At 35.7% G+C, this 23,396-nt stretch overlaps 1 protein-coding gene across 1 annotated transcript; it reads left to right on the top strand.

Annotated features, from left to right (window-relative positions):
* The first annotated feature begins 9,146 nt into the window (after window positions 1-9,146).
* Window positions 9,147-23,010, top strand: LOC306842543 (uncharacterized protein). Its single transcript, XM_079373475.1, has 6 exons — window positions 9,147-9,253; window positions 11,707-11,742; window positions 18,872-19,219; window positions 20,670-21,005; window positions 21,722-21,820; window positions 21,938-23,010. Exons 1-6 carry the CDS (start codon window positions 9,223-9,225, stop codon window positions 21,994-21,996), a joined length of 909 nt encoding a protein of 302 aa, XP_079229601.1. The 5' UTR covers window positions 9,147-9,222; the 3' UTR covers window positions 21,997-23,010.
* Window positions 23,011-23,396: the final 386 nt, after the last annotated feature.

The following is a 23,396-nucleotide window of genomic DNA, read 5'->3' as shown; positions in this document are numbered from 1 at the left end:
AATAAATGTATACAGAAAATACACCTTAAATAATCAAATAAATAAAAAAATAGGCTACAACCACCTGTAGGCTATTTAATGTATTGTTGCCAAAATGTAATGACCTTTTTTATTATTATTCTTTTAAAGATATATGAAAACATTTTAACATGGTTGCTACTTGCGCATTAAATTGATCAACAGTTTCTAGCCATGCAGCCTTTCTCTCTGATTTTATGGTTATTAGAAGAACATTAAAACATTACAATCTAAAATTTATTTTAAAGCATTAAAGCTTTAAAAACACTAAATTAAAAGTTAAGACCACTGAATTAAAACTGAAAATAAATAATAGAAATCAGAGTACATTTTAACTGATAAGAGGAACATATTTTTGAGCTAGTATAGCTTTATTAGCCAGCTTACATTTGATTTACAGTTACTGCTATCATAGGAATACACTTATATATAGAGTTAAAATTCTACGTCACATTTAATGTCCAACAACAAATGTATATTTTATTCAGAATTATTGAGCTATTAATCTATTCTGCTCCGTCTGTTTAGCGAGCAGCAGCACTCGTTCGGTCGTAAGCTTCATCCTCTCCTGACAGGATCAAAATGGATTTATCTGCATGACTTTCTAACATTTACAGATGAAAAATATACCTGTGACGTATCAGTTATGCACTGAGGAGAACACGACGTCTCAAATGCATTAAACCGCACAGATATATTCGCTGTTAGCCACGGTGTTGTCAATAAAAGCTTGAGACCAGGGGCCTGTACCATGATGGTGGCTGAACAAACTCAGGGTTACAGGATTAGTTTTGAGTTGACAAAACCAAACCGGTCCAATCCGGCTTTGTTGGTACCATGAAGCTGATCATCACAAGTGAAACTTAAGTTAGTTTATACATTTGAAATATATAGCGATAGAGACTCAAACATGTAAGGTCACATGTAGTCATTTTTAAAATAGTGTTATCTATTGATACTACAGCTCATTTATATTACATATGATCTGTATATTAATTTTCATTTAAAATACATGATTTATAATAAATGTTAAACTAATAACAATATAAATCATATAATAATTATATAAATCATATAAAATAACTCTATTAAAGCCAGACATTTTTTGTGTGTGTTTATTTGTTATTTTATAATAAAAAAATGAGTACTAGTGACGTTTCTTTGTGTAATGTCAGGATAAAGCACAGCAAACCTCAGCTAGTTTTATACATTGATTTCAGTTTGTTGTGCTGTATCTTAGCTTTAAAACGGTCTGCTATTGTTATCTTTGGAGTGCAACAGCTGAAATAAACTTGCATCTGTGGACTAATCATTTTTCATCTATCCTGGTGTGATCGTTCAAACTGTTTGACTTATATTTACAAAATGAACAGGAATCCAAGACCACACACATGGATGAAAGTGTTCCTTTAATCCATAAGCAACATTTTGTATTAAACATTTAATTTAATGTATGTCTATGTATGTCAAAATATGTGTATGTGTCTGTATTATTATTGTTTTCTGTGGGCTGGTAGCTCCTGTCACCAACACATATTCTTTGTATGTAAACACTTGGCAATGAAGCTCTATCTGATTCTGATTACTGTAAGCTTTTTCTCTGTGATGTCAGTTCATTTTTCCTCTTCAGTGTCATGTGATCTTTCAGAATTCATTCTAATATTCTGATTTGCTGCTCAAGAAACATTTCTGATTATTATTTAAAGAAGTGTGGAAACCGTTATACAGTGACAGGATTCCTTGCATTGAAAGCTCAGAAAAACAGTATTTATTTGAAATAGAAATCTTTTGTAACATTATAAATGTACTTACTGTTATTTTTTTAATGCATCCCTGTCAAACAAAAGCATATTTCTTAAATAAAATTAAAATAAAAATCTTAAAATAATACAAAACAACAACACAGTAATGCCAAAACTTCTGAATGCTAATGTCATGAGTCAAATGCAGGAATCAAGTTTAGAAATATGTTGTTGTTGTTGTTTTGCCTTTCTTACATGATCTTAGAATAGCTTTATGTGTCATATTTTTATACAGCAAATTCAACAAAGATATTTACATCACTCTTTTCTTCTATGTAGTCTGCTGCGGCATAAATCGTTTTAGTTTGTAACAAGAATTCAATAGTGATTCATACTCAAATCAGGAAAACTTATATTAATCACATCCTCCATTACTACATTTTCCTGGATTTTCAGTGTAAATCATTATTGAATTAATCACAAAAAAAAAAAGAAAAGTCACTGTCTCACATAATATTAAACATTCACACCAAAACACATTATAACAACATCTAGTTATCAAAAACTAGTCAAGGCCACAAACCAATCTTTATTCCACTTTATTATTTATATATATATATATATATATATATATATATATATATATATATATAAATGCCTCTATTTAAAGCCTAATTAAGAATATATATGTTTATAAAACGTCATGACTTATAATGATGAATGAGTGTTTGTTGTGCATTAAAATAGATCATGCATTTGTATGAATTATAAATTGTATAAGAATAACATTGCAAAGTTTTCTTAGGCCTTTCCTTAAACCTTTACTTGTGATCATCTAACATTTACATTTGTTTGTACAAATTTTAAATATATATTAGAAACATGAAAAAACAAAAAAAAAAACAATGCCAATCTCAGCAACTTGATAGTTTATAACCAAACAACATGGAGAATGTTGAACAGAGTAAGTTAAGACATGGATCATCACACCATATACAACAAATATGTCCACAGATACATTCATAGGTTATTTCATTTGTAGCATGCAGTAATAACAATTAATAAGACTCAGTTTTAAAGGTTTGCGAGCAACAAATGAACAGCACGACGAAATGAAATCAGTGTATAAAACTATCTGAGGTTTCCGGTGATTTATCCTAACATTTCACAAAGAACGCCTTCAATCATCCAGTCAGGGACGACAGCACAAAACATGCAACAAAACATGCAAACTAATCAAAACTGTTACGAAATTATGAACAAATGTAGTTTAGACAACGCTGTAAATATATTTACCTTTTTTTTTTATATTCCATTAAACCTGTTGAGATACAAGAAGAGAAAACTGAAATTCTCAGTTCCAGCATGTCCGTGTAATCATTAATATTCAAGAATGCTCCGCCCACTGAAACTGAAGATCTCATAACACCTCGAGCACCGGGAGAAATCCTGGGGCCTGTTCCATAAAACAAGTTTACCAAATAAGCCAGGCTTATTTCAGTAATTCTGACTTATTTTCACTTGATTTGGTTTCTGAAAGCAAAATTACCATAGCTCAAGCTCAGTCACCGTGGCAACTTATGCTGAGAAACTAACCTGGTCAGGAGCAGGCTAACTGTCCGGCTCAGCTGAGCTCCTCTAACACGGACCAATAGGAATGCATCAATATTACCACTGACTCTCTCATATACAGTCAGTTTAATTTATTATCGGTCCAAAAATAAAAGTATACAGAAAATACACCTCAAATAATAAAAAAAATAGGCTACAACCAACTGTATTTAATGTATTGTGGGCAAAATGTAGGCGAATTACATTTTAACATTGCCCTGTGTTGTTGTTTTTTTTTTTTTTTTTTAGTTATATTATTATTAATATTTTATATTTATGCCTTCTCAATGTACCAAAGTGATAATTTCCGATTTTGTCATTCGATAATAAATAGATAATAAATCATAAATCGGTTATTCTTGACTGGCAGCTCATGTCTGTTCCGAGCACAAATGCGATTGCGCAACTTCCTCTTCCAAGACAGCAGATGGCTCTATGGGTCAATTTACGTTAATCTCTTGAGTTAAACCCTGAAACAAGTGCTTAAACTACAGCTGACAAAAATGAGCGGTGAACAGGTGTTTCTGTCTTACTGTATCTATAATTGACCTTTCTGAGGTTTCCACCAACCCTACTTCAACATAAAAATATAAATTATTTTACATTAATGTAAACGATCAGTACAAAATCAGTAGTGACATGACTGAAAACATCTAACCCTTAAATGCATTCATTTTTGCCAATCACTGTTTCTTATTCGGGTCTTTAGCGACCTGGCATTTCATTACCTTGTGAGGGTTCAATCTGAACCGATTATTTTACTCTCACGGTCATCTAGAGCACATTTCTTCCTTGCTTTCAGCATCTGACTCATATTCATAATCTCAACCATATTCTAACTTCTTGTTTTTTTCATATTCTTTTGTTTTATGCCTGTAGTAATTATGGGTGATAGTGGGGGAATGCAATTATTTAGGAACGATTATTGATAATTGTCTGAAGTTTGATCAAAATACAGATGCAATCATTAAAAAGTCCCATCACAGATTGTTTGAGGAAGCGTAACTCTTTTAATGTACAGAGAAACATTCTCAGGACTTTCTATAATTCAAAGTTTCCTGTCCTTTTCCTTTATTTGTTGGTTTTACTCGTTGTCTACAAAAAACAACAATCGTTTGCGAGGTATTGTTAATATGTGCTCAAAAATGTTAGGTGTTTATATGTATAGTTTAGGTGTATTATGTGTATTCTCGGGATAGTTCACCCTTAAAATAAAGTTTAGAGAAATGTATTGTTAGATGTAATTTCACATCAAATACAGTAAACCCAGAAGGTAATACATTTGAGGTTCAGTTATCATTGATTATTATTTGATTAGAAGAGACTGTAGATGGTTCGCACTCTGAAAAACTAGACAAAGTCTTTTACAAAAAGAATCAAAAATTTTAATAGAGCAAGAGCAGACGTTTCAGCCATCCAGCTATTCTCAATGCTCATAATGAATCAACACCAGACATGCAGTCAATTAGTACTCAGTAGGTAATCAGGGAACAAGTAACATGTGTAATGGGAGGGGCTTCAGCCCAGACCCAGAGAGCAGGTAGAAACACAATCCCTTTCATAGAAAAGTTAACAATGTTTATCTCTTAAAAAGGAAATATTTACAGAAAACATGAATAGTTTATCTCTTCATTCATCCCTTTCGGGAAAAGACTGTTGAGTTCAAAAATCCAAAAAGATTCTCTCTGTAGCAGTTTTTTATCCAAATCACCACCTCTCCTTTTAGGCAAAACTCTTTCAATGCCCAGGAATTTCAGGTCAGAAATTGCATGCTTAGCTAGTTGAAAATGTTGGGAAACAGACGAAGTTGCATCACATCTCCTAATTGCACTCAAATGTTCCAAAATTCTCGTTCGTAAAGCCCTGATGGTTTTGCCATCTTTTTTTCTTAAATCATAACGATTTCTCTGCATACAAATACATGTTTATAAATCCTGAAAATATTGCATCACCTTCTTTTGAATACCTTCAACAGGTCGTATGTTCAGAAAAGAAAGCAGCAGCTGCAAACACATATTTCCAACTCCTGTGACAAAAGCTGTTGCAGCCCCTCAAAGCATACTAGCCTTCAGTTTTACTCCCAGCACCAACAGATAGGACCCCACAAGGATCTCAAGAACTTAAATTATTTATGGCAGGGTTAGGTAAACGCCATATTTCTCTACCTGACAACAGCAACCATGCAGAGGTGAGAGTTTTTAAAGACAGTATTTGTAAGCAGGATCCATGTATTGGATATGTGCTGAAGCTTTTTCTTTATGTAGATTACAGCAGCTCTTACAGTTGAGTTTCCTATAATGGAAAACTTAATTGGTGGATGGCTTGTATACAAGACATCAGGTCAGTTATAAGCCATTATTCCTTAATATATCTTCATTATTTGTGCGATTATTTGTTAGCCAGTACTATTACCGATAGCTTAGTGCATTAAAAAGCACAGACAATGCACAAATCATTCCAATTATTGAAGGTGGAAGTGGCCAGAGAAAACTGACGGTGATCCCTCCAGAATCTGAGGGATACACAGCAAAGCTTCTTAAGAACTCTTCTAATAATGGAAGGCATATGCTTTTAATTGTTCCACTTCAGGATGAAATTGATACTAATTAATTTTGTACATCATTATATTTACTTTAATTAGCACTAATTTTTTAAAACAGCTTAAAACAGTTACTTAGTTTAGTTAAACTTACTTAAATGTTTGCAGTCCTGCATTTGCTGAAAAACAGAATAGAGTTTTGTTGATACTTTGCTGTATTTGAGCCTTTCTTTACAGTTTTTATAAGTGCATATGACACATTAGACCAGTATCATTTTAAATATATTTAAAATTTACAGATGTTTACTGAGATATATGATTGGCCGTTTACGGAGATTTAACTGCTTGTGAACAGGACAATACCTGGATTTTTAGTAATATTAAATTGTCCCTCTATGTAAAAGAACACTAAAAACAAAAGCAGAAATAGGATTAAAATTAGTCGTTTTTTATGTTTATTTAAGTGTCTTTATACTGAGAGAGAAAAGAGAAAAGAGATGCTCTGTATGTTGTGTGTAAACTCACAGTGATGCAGAAAGAAAAAAAATGTTGGTTCCCCAAATCAGCTTTAAGTGAACAGGGGGCTGTTCCATAAACCAAGATTAGAGTATAAGCCAGGCTTATTTCGGTTAGTCAGGCTTATTTTTGGTAGATTCGGTTTCATAAATCAAACTTAAAAAAGTTCAAACTCAGTTACCCCGGCAACTTATGCTGGCAAACTAACCTGGTCCGGAGCAGGCTAACTGTCCGGCTAAGCTGAGCTCCTCTAACTCTGACCAATAGGAACACATCAATATTACCACTGACTCTCTCACATACAGTCAGTTTAATTTATTATCGGTCCAAAAATAAAAGTATACAGAAAATACACCTTAAATAATCAAATAAATAAAAAATAGGCAACAACCAACTGTATTTAATGTAGTGTGCCCAAAATGTAGGCGAATTACATTTTAACATAGTTAAATCAGAAGTTGATCAGAAGTTTCTAGCCATGCAGCCTTTCTCTCTGAATTTATGACAGCTGTACCTTTTATGGTTATTAGAACATTAAAACATTACAATCTAAAATGGCTCTTTAAAGCATTAAAGCATAAAAACACAATCAAAAGTTAAAATCACTGAATTAAAAATGTAAATTTATAATAGAAATCAGAGAAATTTATAATAGAAAATTAGAAATTTAACTGATAAGAGGAACACACATTTAACTCATTTGAGCTAGTGATTAACAGTTGCTGCTATCATAAAAATACACTTATATGTAGTAAAATTCTATGTGTCACATTTAATGTCCAACAACAAATATTTTAGCAGAATGTATATTTTATTCAGAATTCTTGCGCTAGTATTATATCCTGCTCTGTCTGTGTAGCGCGCATGCGCGCCGCAGCGCTCGTTCTCTCGCATAAGCCCCGCCCACTCCTGACAGCTAAATGGATATATTTGCATGGCTTTCTGACATTTACAGATGTAATAATATACCTGTGACGTATCAGTTATGCACTGAGGAAAACACAATGTTTCAAATGCGTTAAACAGCACAAATATTCGCTGTTTGCTATGGTGGATCGATTTGATCCATGATCGACATTAAGGGCTGCTTCAGAATAAGCGTGTACGTCACATTATCCTGACTCACTGAACCTGGATAGCATTAGTCAGATTGCGTGAACTTGAATTGTCGTTTATGGAACCGCTTTAGTCCCGATTGATTTGTTAGGTTATTTCAAGTCAGGTTTTGGACTTTAATCCCCGCTTTTCTTAGCGTCTTTTATGGAACAGCCCCCAGTTCTTAAAAGAACCACCTTTTCTAAGCCTTTTAATGATCTAAAGAACTTTTTTTCCCACTGTAAAGAACGATTTGTGCAATAGAAAGGTTCATTACATTTACATTTACATTTATTCATTTAGCTGACGCTTTTATCCAAAGCGACTTACAATTGCTATATATGTCATTACTCTCATCTTCTCAAAGATTTTTGTTTGTTAATAATACTCATCCAAAACTCACCAGCAGATCCATCTGCCTTTTCCTCCAAAGCTGACATTGCAACATTGACTATCATGAAATGGCCTGAACATTGTATCAGTCTGTGAGCTTCAAGAGGAACTGAAAGCTCTAAATGTAATTGTCATTATTTTCCTGTAGGTCAGCATCTGCATCAACACGTCACTAAATGCTTCTCTTCATCTCTTCAGGAAGTGCTGTGCTGGGTGATGAAACACTTCTGCTCTTGCACTAGTGTGAGCTGTTTTATCTCTCTTCTGTTTCTCTGTATTCCTGCTGTCACAGACGCCTCAGTCTGTCTTCTAAAATAAAATTATGTTGTTAAAAAGTAACATCAGTGCTTCAACCGTAATTTTATCAAGCTATGAGAATAGTTTTTGTGCACAAAAAAAAAAAACCATGACATTACCCAAAAATTCTTCTCTTCCCTGTCAGTCCTTGATGTGTGTTCATGACACAACGTATGCGTGTGCCTTCCTCTGCTCGTAAATAAAAGTATTCTTGTAGCTTTATAAAATTACGGTTGAATCACTTTTAACAATGTCCTTACTACATTTCTGGGCCTTGAACGTTTCAGGTCCCTTGCTGTCTTTGGAGGGACAGAGAGCTCTCAGATTTCATCAAAAATATCTTAATTTTTGTTCTGAAGATGAATGAAGGTCTTATGGGTTTAGAATGATATGAAGGTGAATAATTAATGACAGAATTTTCATTCTTGGGTGAATTTTCAGGTTTCAGTTATGGTCTTTAAGAGGCCTAATAAAAGTGTTAAGTGAGTGGAGTTGAGCTGATAGCTGTTAGTTTTACTTCTGCTTTGTTCTCTGCAGCTCTTTTCCACTCGTCTTGACTGCAGCTGCCTGTCGTCTGTGTTGAAGGCAACGCTTTTGGCCGACAAACCGAGACCAGAGCTACTCACAATCTCTCCAGAATGAACCGCAGTTCAGCTGCAAAGCACAGCTGAAAGAATAACTCAAATTACATTAAAAGACCTACATTAGATATCACCTCATGACATCTAATCTTAATGTGTGCGGCTGTGAGTGTGAACAAACAAAATAACAGAACAATTCTGAAAGAACGTATCTTCAAGCAGAGAAACAGAGATCTAACAACTTGCATGCACTAAAAAAAGAAGCTCAATATCTTAGAATTGATCTATTTTTCTTCCTATTTCTTCATTTATTTCTGTAATAGTTTCATCTCCTCCCTCATCTCTTCTTGAAGTGTGAAATGACTTTTTAAACAGGAAGTGTCTGTCTGAGATGACTCCGGACAGCAGGTTATTTTATTAATGTGTCAGTATGGGGTCCGGTGCACTGCCTCTCATCCTCCGTAAGTATTTTATTATATTCTATATCTGGGGTGCAAAACTCAGTTCCTGAAGGACCACAGTGTTTCCAACCTTGTTATCTGTAGTTCTCTAATCAACTGAAATTTCTAATATGTTGTATTCAGTTGAGGATCAATTTCAACAGGTTGTGTTGTGTGTAGGAGGGTTTGTGACTTAAGTCTTACTGCTAATTCTGTTCTCTTTTTCTGGCATGTTTTGCCTTTATTGTGTATGTTGGCACAAGGCTATCAGCGCCGACTGAAAATTGTATTCTTTATTATTCAAATTTATCAGCAAAAAGTATATGTTAAAGTATTTAGACAGCTAAGTCACACTTAAAGGGTTTGTTCACCCAAAAATGAAAATCTGCCAAACCCGTAAGACCTTCGTTCATCTTCAGAACACAAATTAAGATATTTTTGATGAAATCTGACAGCTTTCTGACCCTCAGTAGACATCAAGGGAACACATGCACTCTCCTGAATGAGCATCAAAGACTGAGACAGAAGAGTCATAGCCAGTGTCTGCTGTGCCCTTGACAGCCACCAGAGGACACGCTTCTGCATTATTGTTTGTTTTGTTCTGGACTTCAGTTCCCATCACCCCTTGCACTGATTCTTTCATTTCCTCCTGCTGTTATTATACCATGCTCACTCAGTTTTCTTTTCTGGTTCACTTTCACTGAACTGAGTTTGGTTCATTTAAAATATACTTCATGTGAAAACACTAAGTGTCTAAATTATTTCTGGGTCTACTGTAAAGTCACAATTAAGTTGATGGTACCAGCGTCAAACAGGAAGTGAGGCTGAGTGCATCTCAAACACTTTGATCTCGTTTGTTTAGGAGTTTTGTAGCTTGTTTTGTATCAGTGAATAATCAGTGATGAGAAACATAAACCACATTACTGCATGTAACGTGTTCTTAAGTGTCTTAATACGAAAGTGAATTTGGTTTCACTTTATTTAATAGTCCCTTAAACTATAAGTAATGTTACACCTACATATATATAACTCTCATTAGTGTGTGAGTACAGTATAAGTAGATAGGGTCAGGGTTAATATAAGTTGACATGTAGGGATGTCCCGATCAGGTTTTTTTGTCCTCGAGTCCGAGTCAGAGTCATTTGATTGAGTATCTACTGATACCGAGTCCCGATCCCATACTTCTATAATACATAAAAAAAAGAATAAGGAAGAGCGAAGAAACAGATCCAGGATGTTCCTTATTTTTTATTTAATTCACCTTATTTTAACATTCAACAACTCTGTTAACAAACAGAGCACTTCTGTGAGGTAGCTTGAACAATCAAGTAATAAATAACAAATTCTTCACTTTTGGACTTTAGTGCAACAGTAAATATATATATATAAAAAAAAAAGTCTAATATAAAAACAAATAGCACCTCAACTTAAAAAATAAAAAAATAAAAGTGCCACAGTGTTTGCAAAGCCAGTAATGTGCTTTTAGGAACTACACTCCTAACTCTTACTGTCATCACATTAGTAAGTTTCACAGAAGGAAATGTATGTTTTTCTTAATGAAAACTAACAGCTCTACCTTGTCAGGTTTCAGCCAGTTTCTGTTCTCATCAAGGACGTTTGCAACGGCACTAAAAAGTCTCTCACTGTCCACAGAGCTGCAGGGGGCACTGAGATACTGGGTTGCAACAGCAGCCATAGAGGGAAACTGATTAGCATGTTCTTTCCAGTACTGAAGTGGGTCGCTTTTCTTAGGGGTGTTTTTTTCTGAGAGGTAGGTCTGCACTTGAGGGTTGGAGCTAATCTCTGCAGGAACCTGGTCTACATCCTCACCAGTCACCGCTTACAGTGCAGCACACACTACAAAGTATTCAAAACCTGTTGTGTAAACGCATCAATAAATCATTTACTAAGCTTTCTGCATCCCCTAATCTAAAGTGTTAACTACTTCAGTTGTAAATGTGTTACACATCATTTGTAGATCTTTCACCCCAGTGTGTATACACACACAACCTGTAACCGGCAGGTTTATAAAACATCTACAACTGATGAGTAGTTTATAAACAGGGGAAGCAAACAGAGGAAACAATGCACAATTCATTTGGGACATGTATGGTTATACAAACAGAAAAAAGACAGTAAAAAAGATCTAAGAGCAAAACGAGCAATGCAAATCTAAACAGACAGCACTACAGAAACTGCATCACGTTGGTTGATGAGAATATTGTGATTTGTTGTGAATCTCAGTGGTTGAAGGTGTTTCTCTGGGCAGCAGTGAATCCATCAGAGAATCGACTCTCGTATCAGTTCACCAGTCCTCTGACTTCATTGTGTGTGATGCTGACGTTGCTTATAAAAACACAGAAAGACACTTTCAGTTCATGTCAAATAAACTGAAATAGATATGTTTCAGTGATCTGCATTGTGTTGAATGAAGGGATGTTTCATTATTATATTCATGTTTCTTCTGTTTTTAGTGCTGATGTCCTTCATCCACGCTGGACTCACTCAAGGTAGTGCTGCAGTACATTTGATTTATTAAACAAATCTGAATTGTTTTGATGTTCTTTCATATTTTTTGCCCACAATGCAGTGTTTTTCTCACGAGGAGGTTTTGAGTTCATAACAGTGATTGATACAATGATACTGTAGCTGATCAATATTTACTCATATGTGTATTAATACAGAGAGACCAAAACCTGTATTGAAGGTGACTCCAGATCAGCGTGTGTTCAGCGGAGAGACAGTCACTCTCACATGTGACATACAGAGAGCAGGAAACACTCAGTGGACATACAGCTGGTTTTTTAAAGATGGATACACTCAGTATCCTGTATACACAACAACAACAACAGCACAGTACAGTTTCACAGCTCATGTGTCTGATAGTGGTGAATACAGCTGTAGAGGAGAGAGATCAGACTCACAGAGATCAGACATCAGTGCTGCTGTTACACTGACTGTATCAGGTGAGTGATCATATTCACATCTGATTAATACTCATTTAACATCAATATTTGTTGCTCCAGGCTGCATAAGTTTAGTATTGTAGCTCTGACTGATTTAACTGAACTGAATATATAGAAAATGATTTGCTAAAATAATTACATTAACAGCAACACTGAAATAACAGCATACAGTTTATCTGTCAGTCAGATACATGAGAAAGTTGTATTTTTTACTATAACCAACATTTTCTTTCAGAGAAACAGAATCATCATATATAAACTGTCCAGTATAAATAAATATATTATGAATAGTACAATGAAATTTCAATCATTGAAAACATTCATCTTTCTTTCTTTCATTTAGTTTAGTTGTTTTAAGGGCACAGTTTTTTTCATGCACCTGTCAGGTTTGATATTTTGAGGATTTAGTTTTTTCATAAAGTGTGTTTTTTCAGACTAGTGGAAAGAAAACATCCTAAAGACACTGTCAAGTGTTTCTTTTATAGCACTTTATCTATTTGTGTCACTGATTTCAATCACAATACATATTTTTAAAAGCCGTTTTCTCAAAATGAGTTTTTTCTCCTTCACTGAGCCATAAATCTCTTCAGTAGCACTTACACACCAAACTTCAGTTTTATATCCTGAAGGTTTTACAGAGGGATTGGTTCATATATCATTTGCTTGATTATATACAACATTTTATTCCCCCCAAAATTGTGAAAATATACCGTTTCCTGTCTGTAAACAGAAAAGTATTTTCTGAATTATGGAGTGACAAAATGAGATTTTTGACTCTAATATGTCAAAAAAAAAAAAAAAAAACTGACATCATCCAGTGTTTAGATTTTTGTACTAGAAATGTATGCAAATTTGTGCATATTTCATTAAATAATGACTAATTTGCATATTTAAACTAACATTTTAGAAGACTTGTAATACAAAAAATGTTTGCAAGTATCAGTGTAATCAGTCAGCTGGATAAGTAAGGCCATAACTATTAGTTTGGGTTTTTTGCCCTTTTGACCTGCAGTGTCTCGCCTTAAAGGGACACTCCACTGTTTTTGGAAATATGCTCATTTTCCAACTCCCCAAGAGTTAAACAGTTGAGTTTTACCGTTTTTGAATCCATTCAGCCGATCTCCGGGTCTGGAGGTAGCACTTTTAGCTTAGCTTAGCATAGATCATTGAATCCTATTAGACCGTTAGCATCACGCTCAAAAATGACCAAAGAATTTTGATAATTTTCCAATTTAAAGATTGACTCTTCTGTAGTTACATCGTGTACTAAGACCGACGGAAAATGAAAAGTTGCGATTTTCTAATAATCAAGGAACTTTGCTGCCGTACCATGAGTCCAGCAGGCGTAGTGATATGACGCAGCGCCTGAAAGTAGTCCCCAGCTCAGTATCCTATGATATAGCTGGGGACTACTTTCAGGCGCAGCGTAATATCATTCCTCATTACCCAGACTCATCTTGCCTGATCAGCTGTTGCTCATTATCTTGTGAACTCACCCTGCATAACCCCGGGCCGTATTCACTAAACATTTTTCATCAGTTTTCCTAAGTAGCTGTAAAAGTTATTGAACCCTTGTGCACTGTTCGTTTGGGAATTACACTCATACTGTTTGTGGTCTTTTTTTACTCAGTTTATTCATGTTTTTACTCCACATTTGTGGAGTTTTTGGAGGATTTATAATATTTTTAATTTATATAAACTGTTTTTTATGTAAAATTCACTTTATAAAAGACCAGCATTCCTAATTTTAATTCATGAGGATAACATGGCCAAGGTGCCACAGTTTAATGCCAAGTTGCTTCCATCTATTTGAAAACAAACACTTTAAAAAAAAAACAAAAAAAAAAACATGAAATTTTAACAGCAGCCACCAGATGGCTCTAGAGCATTACTCAACGACTCATTTAGCCATTTCCACATAGATGTAGATCTCACTTTTTTTGTTATTTTATTAGATTAATGTTAAGAGACTGCAAAATCATTATTGTAATAATAAAAATAAATATTCTGTCAAAGTTTAGCATTCTTTTGTACTGTGTGTGTGTGTGTGTGTTTGTGTGTGTGAGAGAGTGTGTTTGCATTTATTCTCCATCGTGGATGTGCTGTGGTGTCCTTCCATCATTTCTGTGCGTGTTCTTTGTTGTAGCTTTTTTATTTTATTATTTTTATTTAGTCATTTAGCAGATGCTTTTATCCAAATCGACTTACAAAATGAGGACAACAGAAGCAATCAATAGTAGTATTAAAACAACTAAAAACAGATCCAAAACTAAAACTTTATAAATGCTACCTATACATTTACATATACTATTAAAAATAAAGAAATTAAATAAAAATGATAAATGCATGCAACAAAATTTCAAAACTTAACATTTAAATGAAAAGCAAAAAATAAAGCTAAAAACTATTAAATACAGTGGGTACGGAAAGTATTCAGACCCCCTTAATTTTTTCACTCTGTTATATTGCAGCCATTTGCTAAAATCATTTAAGTTCATTTTTTTTTCTCATTAATGTACACACAGCACCCCATATTGACAGAAAAACACAGAATTGTTGACATTTTTGGAGATTTATTAAAAAAGAAAAACTGAAATATCACATGGTCCTAAGTATTCAGACCCTTTGCTCAGTATTTAGTAGAAGCACCCTTTTGATCTAATACAGCCATGAGTCTTTTTGGGAAAGATGCAACAAGTTTTTCACACCTGGATTTGGGGATCCTCTGCCATTTCTCCTCGCAGATCCTCTCCAGTTCTGTCAGGTTGGATGGTAAACGTTGGTGGACAGCCATTTTTAGGTCTCTCCAGAGATGCGCAATTGGGTTTAAGTCAGGGCTCTGGCTGGGCCATTCAAGAACAGTCACGGAGTTGTTGTGAAGCCACTCCTTCGTTATTTTAGCTGTGTGCTTGGGGTCATTGTCTTGTTGGAAGGTAAACCTTCGGCCCAGTCTGAGGTCCTGAGCACTCTGGAGAAGGTTTTCGTCCAGGATATCCCTGTACTTGGCCGCATTCATCTTTCTCTCGATTGCAACCAGGCGTCCTGTCCCTGCAGCTGAAAAACACCCCCACAGCATGATGCTGCCACCACCATGCTTCACTGTTGGGACTGTATTGGACAGGTGATGAGCAGTGCCTGGTTTTCTCCACACATACCGCTTAGAATTAAGGCCAAAAAGTTCTATCTTGGTCTCATCAGACCAGAGAATCTTCAGGTGTTTTTTTAGCAAACTCCATGCGGGCTTTCATGTGTCTTGAACTGAGGAGAGGCTTCCGTCGGGCCACTCTGCCATAAAGCCCCGACTGGTGGAGGGCTGCAGTGATGGTTGACTTTCTACAACTTTCTCCCATCTCCCGACTGCATCTCTGGAGCTCAGCCACAGTGATCTTTGGGTTCTTCTTTACCTCTCTCACCAAGGCTCTTCTCCCCCGATAGCTCAGTTTGGCCGGACGGCCAGCTCTAAGAAGGGTTCTGGTCGTCCCAAACGTCATCCATTTAAGGATTATGGAGGCCACTGTGCTCTTAGGAACTTTAAGTACAGCAGAATTGTTTTTGTAACCTTGGCCAGATCTGTGCCTTGCCACAATTCTGTCTCTGAGCTCTTCAGGCAGTTCCTTTGACCTCATGATTCTCATTTGCTCTGACATGCACTGTGAGCTGTAAGGTCTTATACAGACAGGTGTGTGGCTTTCCTAATCAAGTCCAGTCAGTATAATCAAACACAGCTGGACTCAAATGAAGGTGTAGAACCATCTCAAGGATGATCAGAAGAAATGGACAGCACCTGAGTTAAATATATGAGTGTCACAGAAAAGGGTCTGAATACTTTCTGTACCCACTGTATATTAAAGAACAAAAGGTATAAGTATAATAATGATTCTAACATAACACTATGCCAAACACCAAAAAAAAACAACAACAACTATATGTTCAACCACACACGTACATATATATATATATATATATATATATATATATAATTTCATTTTCATTTAGTTTGTTGAAGTATTAAAATAACTCAAATTAAATAAAACTAAAACTTAATAAAAGACCTATACAGACATCATAAATTCATAATAAACTGAAATTAAAATAGATAAATACAAATCACGACAGTATAGTTTATCAGTAATGCTAAGAAATAACACACATGCTAAAAACAACAACTTACTTACACAGTAAGAAATGGTTATAAAAACTGAAACCGAAGTGAAACAAGTAGAAAAGAGGAGAAATAAAAAGTGATACATATATCCCTCGGTCATCACACGACAACTACCGCGGTAAACTAAGCTTTTTATATATATATATATACCTGTCTAACAAAATACTAATTGAATTCAGCTGAACACACTTTCCTTATTTTTTCACAACAAATGTCCAAGCAAGCGCAGACACTGATAAGATACACGAGACAGAACGAGACCAAACGGGGTATCAGCACGTCTCCACACAGTAAATAAATTATGCAAATTATGTAAGAGAGCCACTCATGTCATGTCAATGTTTCATTTATTATGAGTGGGTTTTATGGGTTTGGGGGTCGTGGGGTGGGGTAGGGGGTCGTGTGTGTTTTTCCTCCTTCGTGGGTGTGCTGTGGTGTCACCCCTTCAGATTGTGTGTGTTGTCTGCATTGTAACTGAAATTTTTGACAAATTATGTAACAAAAAGTCAATATTTTTATAGCCTTCAATTGATGTCTATGGGTGATTTTTGGGGATGGGGTGTTTGTGGTGTGTGTGTGTGTCTGTGTGTGTGTGTGTCTGTGTTTGTGTGTGTGTCTGTGTGTGTGTGTGTGTGTGTGTGTGTGTGTGTGTGTGTGTGTGTCTGTGTCTGTGTTTGTGTGTGTGTGTGTGTGTGTGTGTGTGTGTGTGTCTGTGTTTGTGTGTGTGTCTGTGTGTGTGTGTGTGTGTGTGTGTGTTTGTGTCTGTGTTTGTGTGTGTGTCTGTGTCTGTGTCTGTGTCTGTGTCTGTGTGTGTGTGTGTGTGTGTGTGTGTGTGTGTGTGTGTGTGTGTGTGTGTGTGTGTGTGTAGGGATGGGTACCGAAACTCGGTATTAAATCGGTCTCGGGGCTAAATTATGAAAGACCGGAGTATCGATAAGCTCTGACGTTATCGGTACATCTGTCGGTATTGGAGAAATTAAGAAAACACACATACATTTATTGTTGCTCTCTCTCTCTCTCTCTCTCTCTCTCTCTCTCTCTATATATATATATATATATATATGTCGCCAGCTGTTTTTATGTGCAATAATATTCAAACATTTGTCTATGATGCATTTTTGCTATGCGCAATTCAGAAGCCAGATCGCGCTCACGCGGAGCTTCAGCACACGCAACATGAAAGTCCTGTTTAATTATGATAGAAGAGAGAACCAACTATTCAAACATCTGCTCACACTTTAGGCCTGTGGCTGTTATATTAAGCTAAGTATTTATTTATTTTTTTTCGATGTTGGCTTCCAAGGATTATAGCCGCATTTCTCCCTTCCCTTCATAGCGGCGCGGATTCGTTCCTCCGAACCAAAACTTATCTGAATCAGCTCAATCAGTGATTGTTATAAAATGCCGTCTTTACTGTTGCTACATTGCAGGACATATTTGATAGTAAAACGTTGAAAGTACAATCTGCTGTTCCCCAGGCTGAAATGTGTGTGCGCGCGTGTGCCTGCGCGGCGGCGTGCTCCAAAACGGACAAGCAAAGTGCACTTTGAGCTTCGGGCGCGTCGAAATAACACACAAAAATATGCCAAAAAATTACACACACAATGTGTCAAAATGGCCGGTTATGAGAGTCTTCACTTTTATGTTTTAAGTGGACGAGAACAGTTGGGAGAAAATCCGATGCGTGTCAGTAAAGTGTCAGACTGGAGCTTGAGCCATCAATGTTAATCAAAGAACAAAATGCAAAGAGAAAATCACCCACAGCTCTTAATCTGAACAACGTTATAGCTTTAATAAACATAAATCTATCAGTACATACAGTGAAAACTATGCAGTGCTCATTTACATTTGATTACTTTTGTAACTATTACTTACCTGAACATTAATATTAGTAGACCTTCATGGAAAAATGAAAGCACTGTTTATTTCATTTCGTTTGTGTGTTTGTTTTATTGTATTTGTCAGTTTGTTTTACTTTGTTTCTTTGTTCATGTTGTTACTGTATCTTATCTTATGTATATAAAACACTAAAAATACCTGCACACTGGTGCATTTACAAATTGATGAAGTGCAGGCATTTTTAGTGTTTTATATACATAAGATAAGATACTGTAAGAATATGAACAAAGAAACAAAGTAAAACAAAAAGTACCGATAAGAATACCGTTAAAGTACCGGATCGATAAGCAGTATCGATAAGAGTAGTAATACCGTTAAAACCTTAACGATACCCATCCCTATGTGTGTGTGTGTGTGTGTGTGTGTGTGTGTGTGTGAGCGTAATCGTTATGAATGTGTGGAAGGGTTGCACTTAATTTTCTTGTTTTTTTGTGGCCTGCATTGTGGTGGATTTATTTATTTTACTTGACAAATGAAAAAGTAAAGTATCGATTTGATCATTTCCCCATTTATTTCAATGTAGGGTCTCCAGAGACCCCAAACCTGACAAGTTACTTTTTTCACACTAACATACAACCAGATATCAGTCCAGTTTGTGTTTCTTCACAGATTTACCCAGATCTACTCTGACTGTGACTCCAGACAGTCCTGTATTCACTGGAGAGACACTCAATCTGACCTGTGTGATTGAGACTTACAGTGACTGGAGACAGAGAAATGGCCTGATATATGACTGGAGACATGACTGGACATATTACCAGACACCTGACTGGAGATATAAGTGGTATAAAGACAGAGTAATGTTACAGTCGTCTGATCGTTACACTGTAAACAGAGACACTCTCTCTATCAGAGGAGCTACTGAGTCTGATCAGGGTCAGTACTGGTGTAGAGGACAGAGAGATGAAAGACAACAATCATCACAATCAAGCTCTGCCGCTTCTTTCTCTCTGAAAGGTGAGTTGAATATCATTGTCCTTCTGTACTACATGTATGATCACACATCCAATCAAAATACATTGTCATTTTCAGATGTTACATTCATGCAACTCATAAATATCATAATTTACACTTCACTTGAGGGTTTAATTGTTTAATTCTCTTTTAACTTGTTAAGGAGCTGTTCTTGTGTTCACAACAGATGCAAAAATAAACTGGTTACAGGAATCTCAAAATGTATTTTAAATTTGAACTATGAAGTGTCATCTTAATAACACTACACTCATGGCCATATACACTATATTGCCAAAAGTATTGGGTCACCCCCTTCTAATGAACAGGTTTGACTACTTTAGTCATTTCCATGAGTGTGTATCATAGCTTTTATAATGCTTTTAATATTTTATCAATATAGTGTGTATCATAGCTTTTATAATGCGTTTAATATTTTATCAATATAGTGTGTATCATAGCTTTTATAATGCGTTTAATATTTTATCAATATAGTGTGTATCATAGCTTTTATAATGCTGATAAAAACTAAAGACACCACACAACAGCTAAAGGCTTCAATCTGATGTATTTGAGCACAGACCTGAACATCATAATAAAAAATAAAAATACATTTTCCTTTGCCATTTTCTTTTCATGTTTTCATGACACAAAGCATGTTCAGGGTGTTTTGAACAATCACCAAAGGTGTTATTTACTGCTGCTTAGCAACAAGCTGGTTTGTTTACATCAGCATGAGTTTGAAAATGATGTTTCATTGGTTCAGACTCATGACATCGAGTATTCACTATAATATTCACAAAGCTGGATTGGTGCGCTTTACAACAATACCAAACTTGTGCTGAGGGGAAGCAGCAGTGGTCAAGTAGTGAACAGAAAGACTGAAAACTTTAGAAAGCACACGAATAAAGGCATGTTTAGATGTTTAATTGCTGTGTGGAGCGTTAGGATCACTAGACGAGAGCTTAATCAACTCATTTTTGTGAAAACCTCATTCAACCAAAATTGATGTTTCACTTGTTTTGCCTGCAGCTCATAATTATCCCGTGTTCATTCAAACTCATTCTGCAGCACAGGGCACATTTATACTGAGTAATACAGAGATAAATACAGATGGAAGAAAGTGCAATGTTTCTCAATGTGCATTTATCATCATGGCAGTTACACTGAATGTTTTCATTTATTTATCATTTCATTTCCCAACCAAATATTATATAAATATTCATATAATCAACAACAACAACAACAAAAGCTGAGAAACAGGTTAACAAGTTATTAACTTTACTATACCTAAAGTTCTCGGAAGAATTGTCATGAAACCATTTAGTTGACAGGAGCAAAACGAATAGAGACCATCGCTCTCATCTCCATATCAGTGTTACGAAAATACAGAAACTCAGATCAGATCATGTTTCTGACTAGATCACTGATAGACCTCTGTCTTCTCTCTTCACAGATTCACCCAGATCTACTCTGACTGTGACTCCAGACAGTCCTGTATTCACTGGAGAGACACTCAATCTGACCTGTGTGATTGAGACTTACAGTAACTGGAGACAGAGAAATGGCCTGACATATGACTGGAGATATTACCAGACACCTGAGTGGAGATATGAGTGGTATAAAGACAGTGTAAAGTTACAGTTGTCTGATCGTTACACTGTAAACAGAGACACTCTCACTATCAGAGGAGCTACTGAGTCTGATCAGGGTCAGTACTGGTGTAGAGGACAGAGAGATGAAAGACCACAATCATCACAGGAGAGCAACCGGATAAATCTGTCTGATAATGGTTAGTAAATACTGTGATAAATACTTGCGTGTTGTTTAAAATAACCAGACAATATAATCCTAAAACTTGGGGTTCCCCGAGAAACTTTTTGAAAGCCTTCAGGAGATCTGCAGCGCTGCTCAATTGATAGTTTTCATGTGACGTCACCCCCTGATAGGAAAGCCCACCTGGAGGACAAAACAAAGCTTTGCTCCACTGACCGACAGTTATTTTTACTCAGACTGCATCAAGTATTAATGTAGTAAAACTCAGATATTAAATGGCGAAGTTCAGAAAACACCTTATTGATGATGTATGAAAAATTATGTATTTTGTAATGTTTCCCATAGAAAACCATTATATGGAAAACACTGAAGCATTCAGCGGATTGCGTTCATATTCATAAAACTATGCAGCATTAATATAGTGATTACTATATTTGGTATTTGAAGGCACTTTAACTGTTTCTATATCGTTTTGTTGCACTGTTTATGATTGAAATATTGCCGCGGGTGCTTAACATGGATTAACATGGTCAAAACTTGCATTTTGTTCACATACTTTTGTTTTATTCTTTTGAGAGGTGATTAAATATTTGCGGCTGTGAAACAGATGGAAAACTGACAGGCTTGTGCTGCAGTCCTATGGATGTTTTGCCCTCTAAATCTTTGAGCCGGTCACGTGACTTAAAAGTATTAATAAGTGCTTGTTTCTGTGTTTTTCAGTGTTACGTTCAGGTCAGATTTCTGTCTTCAGCATCCTCAGTTTTCTTCTGGCAGCTTGTCCGTATCTGCTGTCGACAGTCGTGCTGCTGTTCAAATACTACAGAGCGAGAGGTAAAACATCTGTCTGATCCGTCTCTCTCCATCTGAGTGTCTTTTCCAAAACCATTCACATTCACTGACAGACAGACCTTTACTCTGCGTGCGTGTGTGTGTGTGTGTGTCTCACAGTTACATCTACCGAAGACCAAAGCCAGTTTGCCGTAACAGAGGAACAAACTCCAACCTGATTTCATCCATTCTTCTTGTAGAGTCACAGGATGCTGGAGTCTGAAGGCTGGGAAACTCACAAGATAACAGAGACACGATCACACTCTCACACATACGGATGATTTAGTGTCTCTAATTCACCTGTGCTGTAGATTAGACTGTGGAAGAAACCAAACCAACACATGGAGAACAGCAAACTCCACACAGAAAGACCTCCGGACTCATCCTCTTCTCCAAAACCAGTTTCTTAATGTGTGTCAAATTCACTATAAGCTATTAAAGGTTGCTCTTTAAAGATATTCAGGGAACAAACAAAACTGTTAAATATAATTAAATAGATTTTACAGCAGTTTAAACGTTCTTCTATTAGTCTACTAATGAGAAATGTTCAAACTGATGGCATTTCAGCCCAGTTTTTATTCAGTTTTAACTCGGGGGGGCTGTTTCATAAAACTATAGTTTACCAAATAAGTCAGGCTTATTTCAGTAATTCTGACTTATTATCACTTGATTTGGTTTCCGAAGGCAAGTTTATCATAGCTCAAGCTCAGTCACTGTGGAAACTTGCTGAGAAACTAACCTGGTCAGGAGCAGACTAACTGTCCGGCTCAGCTGAGCTCCTCTAACACGGACCAATAGGAACACATCCATATTACCACTGAGTCTCTCACATACAGTTAGCTGACTTTATTATTAGTCCAAAAATAAATGTATACAGAAAATACACCTTAAATAATCAAATAAATAATAAAATAGGCTACAACCAACTGTAGGCTATTTAATGTATTGTTGCCAAAATGTAATGACCTTTTTTATTATTATTTTTTTAAAGATATATGAAAACATTTTAACATGGTTGCTACTTGCGCATTCAATTGATCAACAGTTTCTAGCCATGCAGCCTTTCTCTCTGATTTTATGACCGCTGTACATTTTATGGTTATTAGTAGAACATTAAAACATTACAATCTAAAATTTATTTTAAAGCATTAAAGCTTTAAAAACACTAAATCAAAAGTTAAGACCACTGAATTAAAAATGAAAATAAATAATAGAAATCAGAGTACATTTTAACTGATAAGAGGAACACATTTTTGAGCTAGTATAGCTGTATTAGCCAGCTTACATTTGATTTACAGTTACTGCTATCATAGAAATACACTTATATATAGAGTTAAAATTCTACGTCACATTTAATGTCCAACAACAAATGTATATTTTATTCAGAATTATTGAGCTATTATTCTATTCTGCTCCGTCTGTTTAGCGAGCAGCAGCACTCGTTCGCTCGTAAGCTTCGTCCTCTCCTGACAGCAAAATGGATTTATCTGCATGACTTTCTAACATTTACAGATGAAAAATATACCTGTGACGTATCAGTTATGCACTGAGGAGAACACGACGTCTCAAATGCATTAAA

This window comes from Barbus barbus (assembly GCF_936440315.1).
Source record: "Barbus barbus genome assembly, chromosome: 2".
NCBI lineage: Eukaryota > Metazoa > Chordata > Actinopteri > Cypriniformes > Cyprinidae > Barbus > Barbus barbus.
The sequence above is the reverse complement of the archived record's forward strand: the minus strand, read 5'-3'. Positions and strand labels throughout refer to the sequence as shown.

What these genes read in the sequence shown, in the direction of transcription:
- LOC306842543 (XM_079373475.1), top strand. Translation starts at nt 9,223, where the DNA reads ATGGGGTCCGGTGCACTGCCTCTCATCCTCC. An exon ending in CCACGCTGGACTCACTCAAG is followed by an intron (nt 11,743 to 18,871) that starts GTAGTGCTGCAG and finishes GTTTCTTCACAG; the next exon opens with ATTTACCCAGATCTACTCTG. An exon ending in CGCTTCTTTCTCTCTGAAAG is followed by an intron (nt 19,220 to 20,669) that starts GTGAGTTGAATA and finishes CTCTCTTCACAG; the next exon opens with ATTCACCCAGATCTACTCTG.